This window comes from Salvelinus sp. IW2-2015, unplaced genomic scaffold (genome assembly GCF_002910315.2).
Source record: "Salvelinus sp. IW2-2015 unplaced genomic scaffold, ASM291031v2 Un_scaffold1683, whole genome shotgun sequence".
Lineage (NCBI taxonomy): Eukaryota > Metazoa > Chordata > Actinopteri > Salmoniformes > Salmonidae > Salvelinus > Salvelinus sp. IW2-2015.
Genome location: NW_019943083.1, coordinates 26624 through 45797, shown reverse-complemented (window position 1 = coordinate 45797; position 19174 = coordinate 26624). Strand labels below are relative to the sequence as shown.

Sequence of the window (19174 nt, the reverse complement as noted above, 5' to 3'; positions counted from 1 at the left end):
TCCCATCTCCACAGAGGAGCTCTGTCAGAGTGACCATCGGGTTCTTGGTCAGTGAGCAAGGCCCTATTCCGATTGCTCAGTTTGGCCGTCTCGGAGCTCTACGGACAACTCCTTTGACCTCATGGATTGCACTGTGGGACATTTTATATAGACAGGTGTGTGCCTTTCCAAATGTTGTATTTTTATTTTACCTTTATTTAACTAGGCAAGTCAGTTAAGAACAAATTATTTTTTACAATGACGCACTACCAAAAGGCCTCTTGGATTTCAAATAAATAAAATAAAAATACATGACAAAACACACATCAAGACAAGCGACAACACTACATGAAGAGAGACCTAAGACAACACAATGGTAGCAGCACAAAGGTAAAAACATTGGGCACAGACAACAGCGCAAAGGGCAAGAAGGTAGAGACATTAATACATCACGCAAAGCAGCCACAACTGTTGTGTCCGTCTTTGAATGAAGAGATGGAGATAAAACTGTCCAGTTTGAGTGTTTGCTGCAGCTCGTTCCAGTTGTTAGCTGCAGCGAACTGAAAAGACGGGCGACCCAAGGATGTGTTTGCTTTGGGGACCAGTTTACAGAGGAGTATAGAGTGCAGTGATGTGTCCTATAAAGAGCATTGGTGGCAAATCTGATGGTCGAATGGTAAAGAACATCTAGCCCCTCGAGAGCACCCTTACCTGCTGATCTATAAATTATGTCTCCGTAATCTAGCATGGGTAGGATGGTCATCAGAGTCAGGGTTAGTTTAGCAGCTGGGGTGAAAGAGGAGRGATTACYATAGAGGAAACAAAGTCTAGATTTAACTTTAGCCTGCAGCTTTGATATGTGCTGAGAGAAGGACAGTGTACCATCTAGCCATACTCCCAAGTACTTGTATGAGGTGACTACCTCAATCTCTAAACCCTCAGAGACAGTAATCACACCGGTGGGGAGAGGGGCATTCTTCTTACCAAACCACATGACCTTTGTTTTGGAGGTGTTCAGAACAAGGTTAAGGGCAGGGAAAGCTTGTTGGWCACTAAGAAAGCTTTGTTGTKGAGCATTTAACACAAAATCCGGGGAGGGACCAGCTGTATCACAAGACTGTATCATCTGTATATAAATGGATGAGAGAGCTTCCTACTYCCTGAGCTATGTTGTTGATGTAAATTGAGAAGAGCGAGGGGCCGAGGATCGAGCCTTGGGGTACTCCCTTGGTGACAGGCAGTGGCTGAGACAGCAGATGTTCTGACTTTATACACTGCACTCTTTGAGAGAGGTAGTTAGCAAACCAGGCCAAAGACCCCTCAGAGACACCAATACTCCTTAACCGGCCCACAAGAATGGAATGGTCTACCATAGCAAAAGCTTTGGCAAAGTCAATAAAAATAGCAGCACAATATTGCTTAGAATCAAGGGCAATGGTGACATCATTGAGGACCTTTAAGGTTGCAGTGACACATCCATAACCTGAGCGGGAACCAGATTGTATACCAGAGAGAATACTACAGACATCCAGAAAGCCAGCCGGTTGATTATTGACAAGATTTTCCAACACTTTTGATAAACAGGGCAAGATGATATAAATAGGCCTATAACAGTTAGGATCAGCTTGATCTCCCCCTTTAAATAAAGGACGAACTGTGGCTGCCTTCCAAGCAATGGGAACCTCCCCAGAAAGGAGAGACAGGTTAAAAAGGTCGGAGAAAGGCTTGGCGATGAACCTTAAAGAAGGTGGGAGATGAGGAAATGTTGGACGGGCAAGGAGGCATGGCTGAGTCAAATAGGAATCCTGACTTAATGAAGTGGTGATTTAAAGAGCTCAGTCATGTGCTTCTTGTCAGTAACAACCACATCATCATTAAGGGACTTGGGCAGCTGTGAGGAGCAGGGTTTATTCTCCAGGTTTTTAATTAACCGTTTTCCAGAACTTCTTGGTGTTAGACCCACAGAGAGAACTGCTCCTTAAAGTAACTAACTTTAGCCTTCCGGATAGCCTGAGTACACTTATTTCTKATTTGCCTGAACGAGAGCCAGTCAGCCTGAGTATGTGTGCCGAGCCTTTCGCCAAATGCAATTCTTGAGGTGGAGTAACTCTGCCAGATCACGGTCGAACCAGGGGCTGAACCGGTTTATAATTCTCATTTTCTTTTTGTGTTTGTTCATATACCACTGAAAATATCAAAAAAGAAGGTCCAAGCGTCTTCAACAGAGGGGATCACGCTGATTCTATACCATTTTACAGAGGCCAGTTCTTGAAGGAAGGCTTTCTCGTTAGTTTTTTAGCAAGCATCTATGACAAATCAGGACAGGTCATTTCACTGAGCAGCCATTACAAACACAGGCTTTAACACAGTGATCACTAAGGTCATTACAGAAAACACCAGACTGATACCTATCAGGATTATTTGTAAGGATAACATTGAGGAGAGTAGCCTTTTCTGGGTGTTTGGAGTCATACCTTGTGGGATTGGTAATAATCTGAGAAAGAGTTAGGGAGTCCCATTGCTTTAGGACCTGGTCAGGTGGTTTAAGCATGTCCCAGTTTTTAGGTCACCAATCATGTCCATTTAATTGCATTTACCACAGGTGGACACCAAGTTGTAGAAACATCTCAAGGATGATCAATGGAAACAGGATGCACCTGAGCTCTGTTTTGAGTCTCATCAAATGGTCTGAATACCTATGTAAATAAGTCATTTGTTTTTTATTTTTAATACATTTGTAAAACTTTCTAATAACCTGTTTTGGCTTTGTGATTATGGGCTATTGTGATGTCATTATGGGCTATTGTGATGTCATTATGGGCTATTGCGATGTCATTATGGGCTATTGTGATGTCATTATGGGCTATTGTGTGTAGATTGACGGAAAACAGTTAATACATTTAGAATAAGGCCTGTCTATATAAGGTTTATATAAGGCTGTAATGTAACAAAATGTGGAAAAAGTCAAGTGGTCTGAATACTTTCCGAATGCACTGTATGGCCTTAGAGAAAAGAGGGAGGTTTGGAGCTCTAGCAACAGTGATCTCACTGGGTGTATTCCCAAGGGAGGGACCTGTAGAGGAGCTGTGTTTTGATTGGTGTATTATTCTGTCTCCCAGGGGAGGGGCCTGTAGACGAGTTGACGCTGGAGCGCACCATGGAGGCATTGGAGCGTCAGTGCCATGACAACATGAACCACGCCATCGGCACGGTAGAAGGGCTGGGCATCGAGTACGACGAGGACGTCATCTGTGACGTGTGTCGCTCCCCCGACAGCGAGGAGGGCAACGACATGGTCTTCTGTGACAAATGTAACATCTGTGTTCACCAGGTAGGAACCTACAAGCACTGATTTTGTCGCATAGCGGCTATTTTGAAGAAGGCTTTACGTGCAATGAGAGCAATGTGGTTGTTTTAGATACGTTAGTTAAATGCACTGGTTATAAGGCGCTCTTGATACGTGCTAATTAACTCAAATGGAAATTATTTTTTCCACACGTACCCAGTTCTCTGGCTTTAGAATGATGACAATCTCTCATCCCTCAGTTGAACCCTTCTATCTAACCCACTGTGCTAACCCACTGTGTTAACCCACTGTGTTAACCCACTGTCAATTCAAGGGCTTTATTGGCATGGGAAACTTATGTTTACATTGCCACAGCAAGTGAAATAGATAATAAACTATAAAAGATGACACTCACACAAGATCCAAAATAATAGAGACATTACAAATGTCATATTTGTATATACAGTGTTGTAACGATGTGCAAATAGTTAAAGTACAAAAGGAAACATAAATATGGGTTGTATTTACAATGGTGTTTGTTCTTCACTGGTTGACCTTTTCTTGTGGCAACAGGTCACAAATCTTGCTGCTGTGATGTCACACTGTGGTATTTCACCCAATAGATATGGGAGTTTATCAAATTCGGTTTGTTTTCAAATTCTTTGTGGGTCTGTGTAATCAGAGGGAAATATGTGTCTCTATGGTCATACATGTGGCAGGAGGTTAGGAAGTGACGCTCAGTTTCCACCTCATCTTGTGGGCAGTGGGCACATAGCSTGTCTTCTCTTGAGAGCCAAGTCTGCCTATGGTGACCTTTCTTAATAGCAAGGCTATGCTCACTGAGTCTGTACATAGTCAAAGCTTTCCTTAAGTTTGGGTCATTCAGTGGTCAGGTATTCTGCCACGTTGTACTCTCTGTTTAGGGCCAAATACCATTCTGGTTTGCTCTGTTTTTTTGTTGATTATTTCCAATATGTCATGTAATTATCTTTTTGTTTTCTCATGATTTGATTGGGTCTAATTGTGTTTCTGTCCTGGGGGTGTGTTTGTGTTCAGAGCCCCAGGACCAGCTTGCTTAGGGGACTCTTCTCCAGGTTCATCTCTCTGTTGGTGTTGGCTTTATGGAAGGTTTGGGAGTCGCTTCCTTTTTAGGTGGTTGTAGAATTTAACAGCTCTAGCGGGTATCGGCCTAATTCTGCTCTGCATGCATTATTTTGTGTTCTACGTTGTACACTGAGGATATTTTTGCAGAATCTCAATTTTGGTGAATTCTTGGTTGGTGAGTGGACCTCAGACCTCACAAACATAAAGGCAATGGGTTCTATAACTGATTCAAGTATTTTTTTAGCCAGATCCTAATTGGTATGTCGAAATTTTGTTCCTTTTGATGGCATAGTAGGCCCTTCTTGCCTTGTCTCTCAGATCGTTCACAGCTTTGTGGAAGTTACCTGTGGTGCTGATGTTTAGGCCGAGGTAGGTATTATTTTTTTGTGTGCTCTAGGGCAACGGTGACGAGATGGAATTTGTATTTGTTGTCTTGGCAGCTACCCTTTTTTGGAACACCATTATTTGTGTCTTACTAGGATTTACTGTCAGGTCCCAGGTCTGACAGAATCTGTGCAGAAGATCTAGGTGCTGCTGTAGGCCCTCCTTGGTTGGGGACAGAAGCACCAGATCATCAGCAAACAGTAGACATTTGACTTCAGATTCTAGTAGGGTGAGGCCGGGGGCTGCAGTTCGAGTCGGGTGAGGCCGGGGGCTGCAGTTCGAGTCGGGTGAGGCCGGGGGCTGCAGGTCGGGTGCCCTCGCCAAAATCGTTGATATATGTTGAAGAGGGTGGGGCTTGAGCTGCATCTGTCTCACCCCACAGCCCTGTGGAAAGAAATTTGAGTTTTCCCAATTTTAACCGCACACTTGTTTGTGTACATAGATTTTATAATGTCGTAAGTTTTTCCCCAACACCACTTTTCATCAATTTGTTTAGCAGACCCTCAGGCCAAATTGAGTCAAAAGCTTTTTTGAGATCAGCAATGCATGAGAAGACTTTGCCTTTGTTTTGGTTTGTTTCTTTGATTTGACATTTGCTCAGTACATTGTTTTCACTGAGGACATGAACTAGTCTGCTGTTAATGATAATGCAGAGGATTTTCCCAAGGTTCCTGTTGACGCATATCCCACGGTAGTTATTGGGGTCAAATTTGTCTDCACTTTTGTGGATTGGGGTGATCAGTCCTTGGTTCCAAATATTGGGGACGATGCCAGAGCTGAGGATGATGTTAAAGAGTTTTAGTATTTAAGCCAATTGGAATTTGTGGTCTGTATATTTGATCATTTCATTGAGGATACCATCAACACCACAGGCCTTTTTGGGTTGGAGGGTTTGTATTTTGTCCTGTAGTTCATTTCAATGTAATTGGAGAATCCAGTGGAATCTGGTAGTCTTTAATAGTTGATTCTAAGATTTGTATTTGATCATGTCTATGTTTTTGCTGTTTGTTCTTTGTTATAGGGCCCAAAAAATTGGAGAAGTGGTTTTTCCTTATGTCGTGTCTTTGGCTATGCCGGATTAAATGATATGACATGCTATTCTATAAAATCCTTTCTCTAATTAATATTTCCTGATTGAGCTAATCATGTTTAAAAAAATATATATATACAGTATATCACAAAAGTGAGTACACCCCTCACATTTTTGTAAATATTTGAGTATATCTTTTCATGTGACAACACTGAAGAAATGACACTTTGCTACAATGTAAAGTAGTGCGTGTACAGCTTGTATAACAGTGTAAATTCGCTGTCCCCTCAAAATAACTCAACACACAGCCATTAATGTCTAAACCGCTGGCAACAAAAGTGAGTACACCCCTAAGTGAAAATTTCCGAATTGGGCCCAAAGTGTCAATATTTTGTGTGGCCGCCATCATTTTCCAGCACTGCCTTAACCCTCTTGGGCATGGAGTTCACCAGAGCGTCACAGGTTGCCACTGGAGTCCTCTTCCACTCCTCCATGACGACATCACAGAGCTGGTGGATGTTAGAGACCTTGCACTCCTCCACCTTCCGTTTGAGGATGACCCACAGATGCTCAATAGGGTTTAGGTCTGGAGACATGCTTGGCCAGTCCATCACCTTTACCCTCAGCTTCTTTKGCAAMGCAGTGGTCYTCTTGGAGGTGTGTTTGGGGTCGTTATCATGTTGGAATACTGCCCTGCGGCCCAGTCTCCGAAGGGAGGGGATCATGCTCTGCTTCAGTATGTCACAGTACATGTTGGCATTCATGGTTCCCTCAATGAACTGTAGCTCCCCAGTGCCGGCAGCACTCATYCAGCCCCAGASCATGACACTCCCACCACCATGCTTGACTGTAGGCAAGACACACTTGTCTTTGTACTCCTCACCTGGTTGCCGCCACACACGCTTGACACCATCTGAACCAAATACGTTTATCTTGGTCTCATCAGACCACAGGACATGGTTCCAGTAATCCATGTCCTTAGTCTGCTTGTCTTCAGAATGTCTCTGGTGGTAAATTGGATACGTTGTAGTAACGCCGTTGTGTGGTAGACGGGATACTCTGTCCGTCCTTTCCTAGCCCACGTTTGCAGCTGCTATTGCTAACTCAACGGCTAGGAGGTATCACTTCTGTAGCGAATAAGAGTTCAAAGTTCATACCATTCGCAACCAAAGCTCACGCTGAGGTTGGCTTCGTTCTGTAGTTATTATCTGAATCCTTCTGACATCGGATCGTCATCCTAATGTACCCGGAACAGGAAGTTACATTGTCGTCAAGGCTTTATATAGGAAGGGAGAGGAGGGCGTGTTTCATAGTTTATAACCAATGTCTCTTCACGTGGGCGGGCCACTGAGTCGGGCCTAATTCACTCATGAAAACCCAATTCTCACATTTTTAGAAGCTAAAATCACATTTCATCCCCTCACAAATAATTTCATATTCAAACATTTGCACAACAATTCCATGTGAATCTGATAACTATAATGTGTAGACTTTCCACTGTACAGTTTGTCATCCTATCATTGATGCGAATGTCTCAGATGACAACCGAACTGACATCATATTCATTAAGTACCAATGCATATGTTCAACTGGTTGGATTACCAAAATATGGTTAATTTCCCCCCACCCTCTGATGTTCCCAGAATCTCTGTTAACCAAGGGATTTTCAATAGTCACATCAGTAGGGTAGAGGAAAAAAGGGGGCAGAGGTATTTATGACTGTCATAAACCTACCCAGCGCCATGACACTTACATCTCGGTTTTGGATAGATAACTCTTCGTGTTTTAGTGTTTACCACTTCTGGGAAAATTGGAAGTCTATGGATTCTTCAATGACTTTGAGCTGATTTCTGACGTGCTGTTCCTCCCCACCCGTAGTGTATATCTGTATTGTTTTAGTGATTCCCCATCCTCAGGTCTCCTCTCCCTGTCTGCCTGTTAACCTACTGTCTCTCCTGCCCAGGCGTGTTATGGTATAGTGAAGGTACCGGATGGTAACTGGCTGTGCAGGACGTGTGTCCTGGGCATCGACCCCCAGTGCCAGCTGTGCCCCATCAAGGGAGGGGCGATGAAGGCTACGAGGGCAGGCACCAAGTGGGCACACGTCAGCTGTGCCCTGTGGATCCCTGAGGTAAAAAATCAACACCTTTTTATGCATTCATCTGTCTGTCAGAATGTGGTGTTAAACAGGAAAGCTGACTGACGTTCCTGTGTATCTCTAGCTGACTGACGGTACGGTCCTGTGTATCTCTAGCTGACTGACGGTACGGTCCTGTGTATCTCTAGCTGACTGACGGTACGGTCCTGTGTATCTCTAGCTGACTGACGGTCCTGTGTATCTCTAGCTGACTGACGGTCCTGTGTATCTCTAGCTGACTGACGGTCCGGTGTATTCTCTAGCTGACTGACGGTACGGTCCTGTGTATCTCTAGCTGACTGACGGTCCCTGTGTATCTCTAGGCTGACTGACGGTACGGTCCGTGTATCTCTAGCTGACTGACGGTCCTGTGTATCTCTAGCTGACTGAGCGTCCTGTGTATCTCTAGCTGACTGACGGTACGGTCCTGTGTATCTCTAGCTGACTGACGGTACGGTCCTGTGTATCTCTAGCTGACTGAACGTCCTGTGTATCTCTAGCTGACTGACAGGTCCTGTGTATCTCTAGCTGACTGACGGTCCTGTGTATCTCTAGCTGACTGACGGTCCTGTGTATCTCTAGCTGACTGACGGTCCTGTGTATCTCTAGCTGACTGACGGTCTGTTATCTCTGCTGACTGACGGTCCTGTGTATCTCTAGCTGACTGACGGTCCTGTGTATCTCTAGCTGACTGACGGTACGGTGTATCTCTAGCTGACTGACGTACGGTCCTGTGTATCTCTAGCTGACTGACGGTCCTGTGTATCTCTAGGTGACTGACGTACGGTCCCGTGTATCTCTAGCTGACTGACGTCCTGTGTATCTCTAGCTGACTGTGTATCTGCTGACTGCGGTACGGTCCTGTGTATCTCTAGCTGACTGACGGTACGGTCCTGTGTATCTCTAGCTGACTGACGGTCCTGTGTATCTAGCTGACTGACGGTCCTGTGTATCTCTAGCTGACTGACGGTCCTGTGTATCTCTAGCTGACTGACGGTCCTGTGTATCTCTAGCTGACTGACGGTCCTGTGTATCTCTAGCTGACTGACGGTCCTGTGTATCTCTAGCTGACTGACGGTCCTGTGTATCTCTAGCTGACTGACGGTCCTGTGTATCTCTAGCTGACTGACGGTACGGTGTATCTCTAGCTGACTGACAGTACGGTCCTGTGTATCTCTAGCTGACTGACGGTCCTGTGTATCTCTAGGTGACTGACGGTACGGTCCCGTGTATCTCTGCTGACTGACGGTCCTGTGTATCTCTAGCTGACTGACGGTCCTGTGTATCTCTAGCTGACTGGCGGTCCTGTATATCCTAGCTGACTGACGGTACGGTCCTGTGTATCTCTAGCTGACTGACGGTCCTGTGTATCTCTAGCTGACTGACGGTCCTGTGTATCTCTAGCTGACTGACGGTACGGTCCTTGTTATCTCTAGCTGACTGACGGTCCTGTGTATCTCTAGCTGACTGACGGTTCCTGTGTATCTCTAGCTGACTGACGTACGGTCGGCTTTGTGGTATCTCTACGTGACTGACGGTACGGTCTGTGTATCTCTAGCTGACTGACGGTCGGTGTTTCTCTACTGACTGACGGTCCTGTGTATCTCTAGCTGGACTGACGGTCCTGTGTATCTCTAGCTGACTGACGTAGGGTGTATCTCTAGCTGACTGACGGTACGGTCTGTGTATCGCTAGCTGACTGACGGTACGGTCCTGTGTATCTCTAGGTGACTGACGGTCCTGTGTATCTCTAGCTGACTGACGGTCGGTCCTGTGTATCTCTAGGTGACTGACGGTCATGTGTATCTCTATGCTTGACTGACGGTACGGTGTATCTCTAGCTGACTGACGGTACGGTGTATCTCGTGCTGACTGACGCTACGGTCCTGTATATCTCTAGGTGAGCATAGCGTGTCCAGAGAGGATGGAGCCCATCACCAAGGTGTCTCACATCCCCCCCTCCCGCTGGTCTCTCATCTGCAGCCTCTGTAAACTGAAGACTGGAGCCTGCATACAGGTGAGCATGGTGATTGGACTGTGGGTTTCTGAACAAATTTAGGTGACTAGATATCACAAGTCTCTTGGTTTGTTGTTCACATTCGTAGTGTCTTAGTTTTGTAGTATAGTGTGGTTTATCTTTTGTATTGGCTTGTGAAGTGTGTATTAACTCAGGGGTTCTCAAACGTTTAGAGACCCCTTCTGTGATAGTAAATGAATCAGGGACCCCCCTCATAATGAGAACACAACTGCAGTGAGATAGAATTAACATAATGAGTGTCAGTATGACAGTGCATGGCCGTCCGAACCAAGGCTCGGGCCCTGGGAAGGAACGTTTGATAGACCCGTCTCCTCGCGTCAGAGAGGACATTTAGCCGTTTTCAAGCACGTTTCCTGCAATTCTACACATTTTGCCATGAGGCAGAGAGACCTTTGCAGTTTAAAGCTTKAATTACAGTGCATTTATGTTTTTTGGAGGGGGGGGGGTGTAATACGAGAAGGATTGAGTTGAACAATGTATAATTGGTGGGGTGGATATCAATATCTGCGTGAGCCTCCCAGGCCCATGTTGCTCTGGGGTAAGAACAGACATTATAGTTGAATAATGACATTGTATCACAACCTCTAACCGGTTACCTCGGCCAAAATGAGTTTCATTTGTTAGTAATATTCATTTTTTTTTTATATTACATGTAAAAAAAAATTTTTAAAAAGTTTAATTTTGAAATCTGGACCTCCTGCAGTACCTCCGCGGACCTGACTTTGACAACCCCTGAGTTAACGAACCCATACCATGTCCTCCCTCCCTCTCAGTGCTCAGTGAAGAACTGCACCATCCCGTTCCATGTGACMTGTGCCTTCGAGCACAGCCTMGAGATGAAGACCATCCTGGATGAAGGAGACGAGGTGAAGTTCAGGTCCTACTGCCTGAAGCACAGCAAGCCCAAGAACCAGGCCTCCTCCGACCCACCAGCCCCCGGCCTCAGCCCCTGTCAGCCAGCCCACAGCAAGCAGRCCAAGGCAGGGGAGCCAGGCTCCGGTCTCAGTCCGGCCCGGCCCAAACCCCCCGTAGACCCAGAGAGGYGGGGCCTGAGGGCCCAGAGGTTACTAGAACTGGAGGAGGAGTTTTCCACTCTGATTCACCCGGAGGAGCTGGCCCTGAACCTGGGCCTCCCTCCCAGCCTGCTGGACTTCATCTACCAGTACTGGAAACTGAAGAGGAAGAGCAACTTCAAAGCCCGTTGCTCTGGACTGGACCCCCTGGTGAGGAGGAGGAGAACTGCTGCTGTTGCCTCATGAAGACAGCATCCACACACGAATGAGGATGTTCATGCACCTCCGACAGGACTTAGAGAGGGTTAGTTATTACTATAATATTTCTATTTATATAGATATACACTGATTATACAAAGCATAAGAACACCTGCTCTTTCCATGACATAGACTGACCAGGTGAATCCAGGTGAAAGCTATGATCCCTTATTGATGTCACCTTTTAAATCCACTTCAATCAGTGTAGATGAAGGGAGGAGACGGGTTAAAGAAGGATTTATAAACCTTGAGACAATTGAGACATGGTTGTGTACACTACCGTTCTAAAGTTGGGGTCACTTAGAAATGTCCTTGTTTTTGAAAGAAAAGCAAATTGTTTGTCCATTTAAATAACATCAATTTGATCAGAAATACAGTGTAGACATTGTTAATGTTGTAAATGACTATTGTAACTGAAACGGCTGATTTTTTTATGGAATATCTACATAGGCGTACAGAGGCCCATTATCAGCAACCATCACTCCTGTGTTTCAATGCACGTGTGTGGTAGCTAATCCAAGTTTATCATTTTAAAAGGCTAACTGATCATTAGAAAAACATTTTGCAATTGTTAGCACAGGTGAAAACTGTTGTTTCTGATTTAAAGAAGCATTAAAACTGGCCTTAGACTAGGAGTATCTGGAGCATCAGCATTTATGGGTTCGATTACAGGCTCAAAATGGCCAAAACAAAGAACTTTCTCCTGAAACTCGTCAGTCTATCTTGTTCTGAGAAATGAAGGTCAATCCATGCGAGAAATTGCCAAGAACCTGAAATCTCGTACAATGCTGTGTACTACTCCCTTCACAGAACAGCGCAAACTGGCCCTAACCAGAATAGAAAGAGGAGTGGGAGGCCCCGGTGCACAACTGAGCAAGAGGACAAGTACATTAGAGTGTCTAGTTTGAGAAACAGATGCCTCACAAGTCCTCAACTGACAACTTCATTAAATAGTACCCGCAAAACACCAGTCTCAACGTCAACAGTGAACAGCGACTCCGGGATGCTGGCCTTCTAGGCAGAGTTCCTCTGTCCAGTGTCTCTGTTCTTTTGCCCATCTTAATCTTACATTTTTTTGGTTCAGTCTGAGATATGGCTTTTTCTTTGCAACTCTGCCTAGAAGGCCAGCATCCCGGAGTCGCATCTTCACTGTTGAGGCTGGTGTTTCTGTCTTTAATAAAGCCTTTTGTGATGGAAAAACTAATTCTGATTGGCTGGGTGGGTGGCTCCCAGTGGGTGGGCCTATGCTTTCCCAGGCTGCGCCCCCCCTACCCAGTCATGTGAGATCCATAAATCAGAGCCTTATTTCAGTTGACTGATATCCACATACAGTGCATTCTAAATATCAGACCCCTTCCCCCTTTCCACATTTTGTTACTTACAGACTTTATTCAATTTCTTTCTTTTTTTATTCCTCATCCATCTACACTCAATACCCCATAATGACAAAGCGAAAACAGGTTTTAGAAATTTGTGTACATTTTTTTTTTTTAAACAGAAACGATATTTAAATAAGTATTCAACCCTTTGCTATGAGACTCAAAATTGAGCTCAGGTGCATCCTGTTTCCATTAATCATCCTTGAATGTTTCTACAACTTGATTGGAGTCCACCTGTGGTAAATTCACTTGATTGGACATTTTGGAAAGTCACACACCTGTCTATATAAGGTCCTACAGTTGACAGGAATGTCTGAGCAAAAACCAAGCCATGAGGTGGAAGGAATTGTCCGTAGAGCTCCGAGACAGGATTGTGTCGAGGCACAGATCTGGGAAGAAGGTACCAAAACATTTCGGCAGCATTGAAGGTCCCCAAGAACCAGTGACCTCCATTCTTAAATAGACGTTTGGAACCACCAAGACTCTCTTCTGGCCAAACTGAGAAATCGGGGGAGAAGAGCCTTGTCAGGGAGGTGAGCTAGAACCCCAACATACTCTCTGACAGAGCTCTAGAGTTCCTCTGTGGAGATGAGAGAACCTTCCAGAAGGACAACCATCTCTAGTTGTCTCAACTAATCAGGCCTCTATGGTAGACTGGTCAGACGGAAGCCACTGTTCAGTAAAAGGCACGACAGCCAACTTGGGTTTGCCAAAAGGGACCTAAAGGACTCTGACCATGAGAAACAAGATCCTGTGTTGAAACCAAGATTGAATTATTTGGCCTGAATGCCAAGTGTCACGTCAAAACCTGGCACCTTCCCTACTGTGAAGCATGGTGGTGGCAGCATCATGCTGTGGGGTGTTTTTCAGCGGCAGGGACTGGGAGACTAGTCAGGATCGAGGGAAAGATGAACGGAGCAAAGTACAGAGAGATCCTTGATGAAAACCTGCTCCAGAGTGCTCAGGACCTCAGACTGGGGCGAAGGTTCACCTTCCAACAGGACAACGACCCTAAGCACACAGCCAAGACAACGCAGGAGTGGTTCGGGGCAAGTTTCTGAATATCCTTGAGTTGCCCAGTCAGAGCCCGGACTTGAACCCTATCGAACATCTCTGGAGAGACCTGAAAATCACTGTGCAGCAACACTCTCCATCCTACCTGACAGAGCTCGAGAGGATCTTCCCAAATACAGGTGTGCCAAGCTTGTAGCGTCATAACCAAGAAGACCTGTTTTTGAAGACTCGGGTCTGTAATCGCTGCTTAAGGTCCTTAAAGTAGTGAGTAAAGGGTCTGAAAAAAACAAAAACAAGGGGAAAACATTGTGTTTAATCCATTTTAGAATAAGGCTGTTATGTAACAATGTGTAAAAAGAAAAGGGTCTGAATACTTTCCCAATGAACTGTAAACTTGTTGTATGTTGAGTTTCTCTTTTTGTTCAGTCTAGTTCTCTGAGCTCTGTCATATCATGATCTGAGTTGGGTGCTTATATGGGATGGCAGGTAGCCAGGGGTTGCCAGTTCTAACCCAGGGTCTTACAGGACGAATCTGCCCCTTGTTGTCCCCTGCAAGAGAGGATTTGGGTTATGGGCCCATACACAATCATAACCATCCCTTCAGAATGTAAAAGTTAAGCAAGGGATGAAGTGGGCTACCTGCCGCCGTACAGTGGGGAGGGAGGTGACAGTAGGGAGCAAGGGATGAGAGTGGGCTACCTGCCGCTGTAACGGAGAGGGAGGGAGGTGACAGTAGGGAGTGAGGGTGACAGAGGCTCAGGTCTCTGGAATGGAGGGTCAGGCCTGGGGGCCGAAGAGGTTAGGGGTCAGGCCTGGGGTCAAAGAGGTTAGGGGTCAGGCCTGGGGGCCAAAGAGGTTATGGGGTCAGGCTTGGGGGGTCCAAAGAGGTTAGGGGTCAAGCTGGGGGGGCCAAAGAGGTTAGGGGTCAGGCCTGGGGGCCAAAGAGGTTAGGGTATATAAAAGTGATTCAAAAAGCGGGAATATTGGGGGTGGGGAATGAGTGCAAATCAGAAGAGCTCAAATCTCTTGAGGGGAGAAAACAAATTCAATTCCTGTAGATATTCCCTCAAATTTAAGCTAAAATATGCGTATGAAGAATTGTTTCCATCACAAGTTTTACTAAATCCACACAAGTAGTCAAATGTAAAAAATTATTCTACAAGGATCCAACCCTCCAAAAAAAATATTCATGACAAGTAAAATAGATCGGTAGCTTGACCTCTAAATCAATTCTTATATCCCAGGGGAGATGCAAACTATAGAACAGCCACCAGATGGAGACAAATTGCTGGGTGGCTTAGGGTGAGTGTTTGTTAGCTCACCTGACGGGCGTGTTGTGTCCCCTACAGGTGAGGAACRTGTGTTACATGGTGAGTCGGAGGGAYAAGCTGAAACTGTCTCAGAGCAAAGCCCAGGAGCAGATCTTCAACCTCCACGTCAAACTGCTCAGCCAGGAGATCTCCGACGGTAAGATTTGTGTGTGGCCGTATCCGAATACCCGTACTTGCATTCTAAATAATAGGCATTTTGGATATGTGAAAAAATTACGTTTTATAGTATGTGAAATTGGTATGCTTTAAATGCCAGGATTTCATACTCATTTATGCATTTAAAAATTATATTTTTTTAACTAGGCAAGTCAGTTAAGAACAAATTCTAATTTACAATGACGGCCTACCCCGGTCAAACCTGGACGACGCTGGGCCAATTGAGAGCCACCCTATGGGACACCCAATCACGGCCGGATGTGATACAGCCTGGATTCGAACCAGGGACTGTAGGGACGCCTCTTTCACTGATATGCAGTGCCTTTAGACCACTGCGCCACTCGGGAGCGATATCCCTATAGGGTTAGTTAGGGACCATCAGTAAATTTAAAGTACATGGGACAATATTATAAAATGTCAACAGCTCCAAATTTCAATGACTTAACCTCAAACCAACTATAAATTGTAAAATATCATATTAACGAGACAACTAAAAGATGTGCAACATGAAAATATCTTCCCATTGTGTAATTTATTGACGGCCCCTAACTAGCCCCAGAGCTAGGCTACTCAAAGCGACTCTCGTTTGGCGTCAGTCATGGCCACTGCATTTCTTTATGACCAAGCCACAAAACGAGGCCAAATCAGAAGTTCAGCCCCCCTTTAAACGTTTCTATGGGAGGAGATGGGGACTAACCCATAATTCTGATTGGCCCTCATGGTGGTGTGGGATGAGATGGGGACCAACCAATAATTCTGATTGGCCCTCATGGTGGTGTGGGATGAGATGGGGACTAACCCATAATTCTGATTGGCCCTCATGGTGGTGTGGGAGGAGATGGGGACTAACCCATCCTTCTGATTGGCCCTCATGGTGGTGTGGGAGGAGATGGGGACTAACCCATAATTCTGATTGGCCCTCATGGTGGTGTGGGAGGAGATGGGGACTAACCCATACTTCTGATTGGCCCTCATGGTCTCTTGTCTCTCCAGGTCTGCCAGTGGACAGCATGTTGTTCCGGCCGCCTCCCAGAATCACCCTGAAGCTGAAGATGCCCAAAGTGTCGCTGGGTAACGGGAAGACCGGCTCCAAGTCAGGCAACGGCCCCCTCTGTCCAGATAACAGCGGGAACGTTCACCAACGCAGTGGGGGAGGGAAAGGGCTAGGGAAGGGAGGGGGTAAGGGGGGAGGGAAGCCTCAGCTCCATGGGCGAGGCAGGAGAGAGGAGCGCTCCAATGGCAGTCTGCTGTCTGCTTCAGGTCAGTCACGTAGGGAGGAGACTAATGCCACTGGGCCAACACTGACTAACCGTGCGGCCAGGGGCTCGGCCCAGACCGGCAAGCCTCTGATGGCTAAACCGTTGGCGCTCCACGACGCCCTACATGCCCACCCTTCCAATGGAAACGGAAAACTGGACCAAGAGCGGACAGGGCCCGTTCCTAGATCCAACGGCGTGGCCCAGAAGGACAGCTCTTGTCAGACCCCCAGCGAACAGGAAACCAGCGAGGGTTCAGGGGTCAAGGCCAGCCAATCAGTCAGCTTCAGTGATTCCACCATGGAGCACTTCAGCCGGTCGTTCAAGGAGGCTACGGTCAGTTTGGTGCGGACCACGGAGGACCTGCGGGGGGACAAGGTGTCCCAGGGGGGTGAAGGCCCCAGATCAGCCCAGGACCGYCCCTGGGCCAAACCAGCTCCRYGAYMCCCCCAYGGASRCWGTGGTACCAGARCACCACCCTACCAGGAGACGGACGGATACTGCCCTGACCTGGAACTCAGTGACTCGGAGCAGAGCCCTACAGTCCAGAGTCCGGCTGGAGCGCCAAGATAGGGCGTATAAGCACGAGTCTGGGGGGGTCTAGTAGACCTCAGTACAGAGTGACAGCCATGACCTTTGCCCCCAGGCTCTTTCAGAGCGAGCAGCTCTCTGGTCACGGGCAGAGCCTCTACAATTGGCTGGGCCGCTCTAACTAGTCAACAGGCACCTGGGACAGGAGCACAGGACCGATGCATGACAGGCGTCCTGACCTAGATCATCACCTCAGTGGACTCTAAGCCCACATGTCTTTAATGGATTTTTTTTTCTCCCTCCCCATGCTCGGTGTAACGAACGCCCCGACTATTCTGACTTAAACAGTGTCTTTTTATCTTCCTCTGCCTCTGAGCAAGATGATAGAGCCTGAATGATGGGGTTTGTTTTACAGCGGAGAAATTCAAGTGTCATTTCCACTCTCAGGTCTCGTAAATTGCCATCCAAAAATACCAATTGTCCAATAAATATGCTTCCAATGTCGATTTTTCATCCTATCGGTCGCCTCTCTAACTCCAGCACTCCCTATCTAGGATTAACATCTACATAATAGGGGAATCTACACTCCCTCTCCATTTTCTTGCGATCTCTTTGAGCTGCTACCTGTCCTTTCACATCATTTCAGATGAGGAAACTGTCGTTGAACAGCCAGTTCTTCCCTCGTCTCTATTTCCAGAGTTGGACAGGGAGTAGTCTCTTTTAGAGAATCATTCACCATGTTTTGATATGTATGGAATTCACTGACTGTGTATTGGTATGATTTTGTATCCTCTTTTTACTAGCAGAAAAATAGATATATTTAATCAAAACGTGAATGTCGGGTGACTACATTGTTACCCTGGAACAGAAAAGACGCATGCAACCAGGGTCTATAGCAACATCGAGTCACACTCTCGGTTGTTGAATGGCACGAGAGGGCCATCGCTATCGAATGAGTAGGGTGGTCTGATGGTGCAGGTGGTCACTGACTGGGTCGAGGGATGGTTTGACTGGCAGTGACGGGCAGCAATTGGTCTTGGACTCGTGAGCCGCCCATGAGCTCATTGACTCCGTGCAGGCATGCGTTTGAGCTGCGTCACGAGAGTGGTTTGACTGGTAGGGTATGTTCTCGACACTGCGAGCGACTGTCTGACTGTTAGGCCATGGTGCTGCACTGCCTTAGCCGGGATGTGTCGACGTGCTAGGCTTCAGAGGTGAAGATGTGTTGACAATGACGTGTCGTAAGTTGACTACCGTGCAGTCGCAGGTTAGAGCGATAGCTGTGTTGCACTCGGTGAGCGGTGAGAGACGCGGGGTCTTGAAAACTAAGTCAGGGTGAGACACGCTTTCGACGCTGCCGCGTGTTCCCACCTACGGTGAGGGACGCGTACTGGTGGACGGTGGGGACGGGGTTGACTGCCCGTAAGCTGTGCGGTGCTCGGCGCCTTCGCACCTTAGTGGCAAGCGGGACGGCTCTGACTGAGGCTGGCCGGGCACGGATCCTCGACTGTGGGGGCCCGGCTGCACTGAAGTGGAGACGCGTCTGGCACTCGTTGGACGGCAAACAAACGAGGTCTGACTGGTGAGGGCGCACGCTCTGACTGGTGAGGCGACACCGGATGCCTGAATGAGAGTTGGGGACCACCGGTCTGACCTGCTAGAGGCGCCGGACAATCCTGACACTGCGTGAGGACAGCCGACTCGAAGCTCTGAGGCGACAACGAGCCTGCACTGTGTCAGGACACGTCCTGCTGTTAGGGTGAGACTCTACTCCCGTGCAGGGCACGGTACTGCACATGTGCCTAACCAGCGCAGACAGAGTCTGCACTGGTAGAGGACAGTCATGAACTGGTGAGGGACGCTCTCGCCACTGAAGTGAACGAACGGTCTGCATGCGTGGACGGACCTCTGACCTGAGTGCCAGCCCACCGCTCTGGAACTAGGTGAGAAACCGGAATCGGATGGTAGGACGGCGCACTCTCGTACTGTGGACAAGGCAGACCGTGCTGAAACTCAAGTGCCGAGGGACGCGTCTGACTGATCGACAAGAAACGCTCCAACTGCCTAGGCTTGAGGGAACGCGACGCGAGCCGGGGGTTTCGCAACACATCAGCCCACACGCTGAGGGCACCGTCATCTCGAGACTCCTGGGTGCCAGGAACGTTTGAAGGCTAGGCTGCAAGGCACTCGCTAACTAGACACTACAGCTACACACCGAGGACGGTCCGGAAAGCAATGCGTGGGAGGGAGCGTCTACTAGTCGGGCGAGCACCGTACC

General features: G+C 47.2%; 1 protein-coding gene across 1 annotated transcript; it reads left to right on the top strand.

The window, feature by feature from the left end:
* Positions 1-2116: 2116 nt before the first annotated feature.
* jade3 (jade family PHD finger 3) lies at positions 2117-17708 on the top strand. Its single transcript, XM_024139128.2, is given in 8 exon segments — positions 2117-3310; positions 7747-7914; positions 9821-9937; positions 10732-11149; positions 11152-11196; positions 11199-11275; positions 14972-15089; positions 16103-17708. Coding segments are annotated over 8 exon segments (1953 nt in total). The 5' UTR covers positions 2117-3136; the 3' UTR covers positions 16939-17708.
* The last annotated feature ends 1466 nt before the right edge of the window (positions 17709-19174 follow it).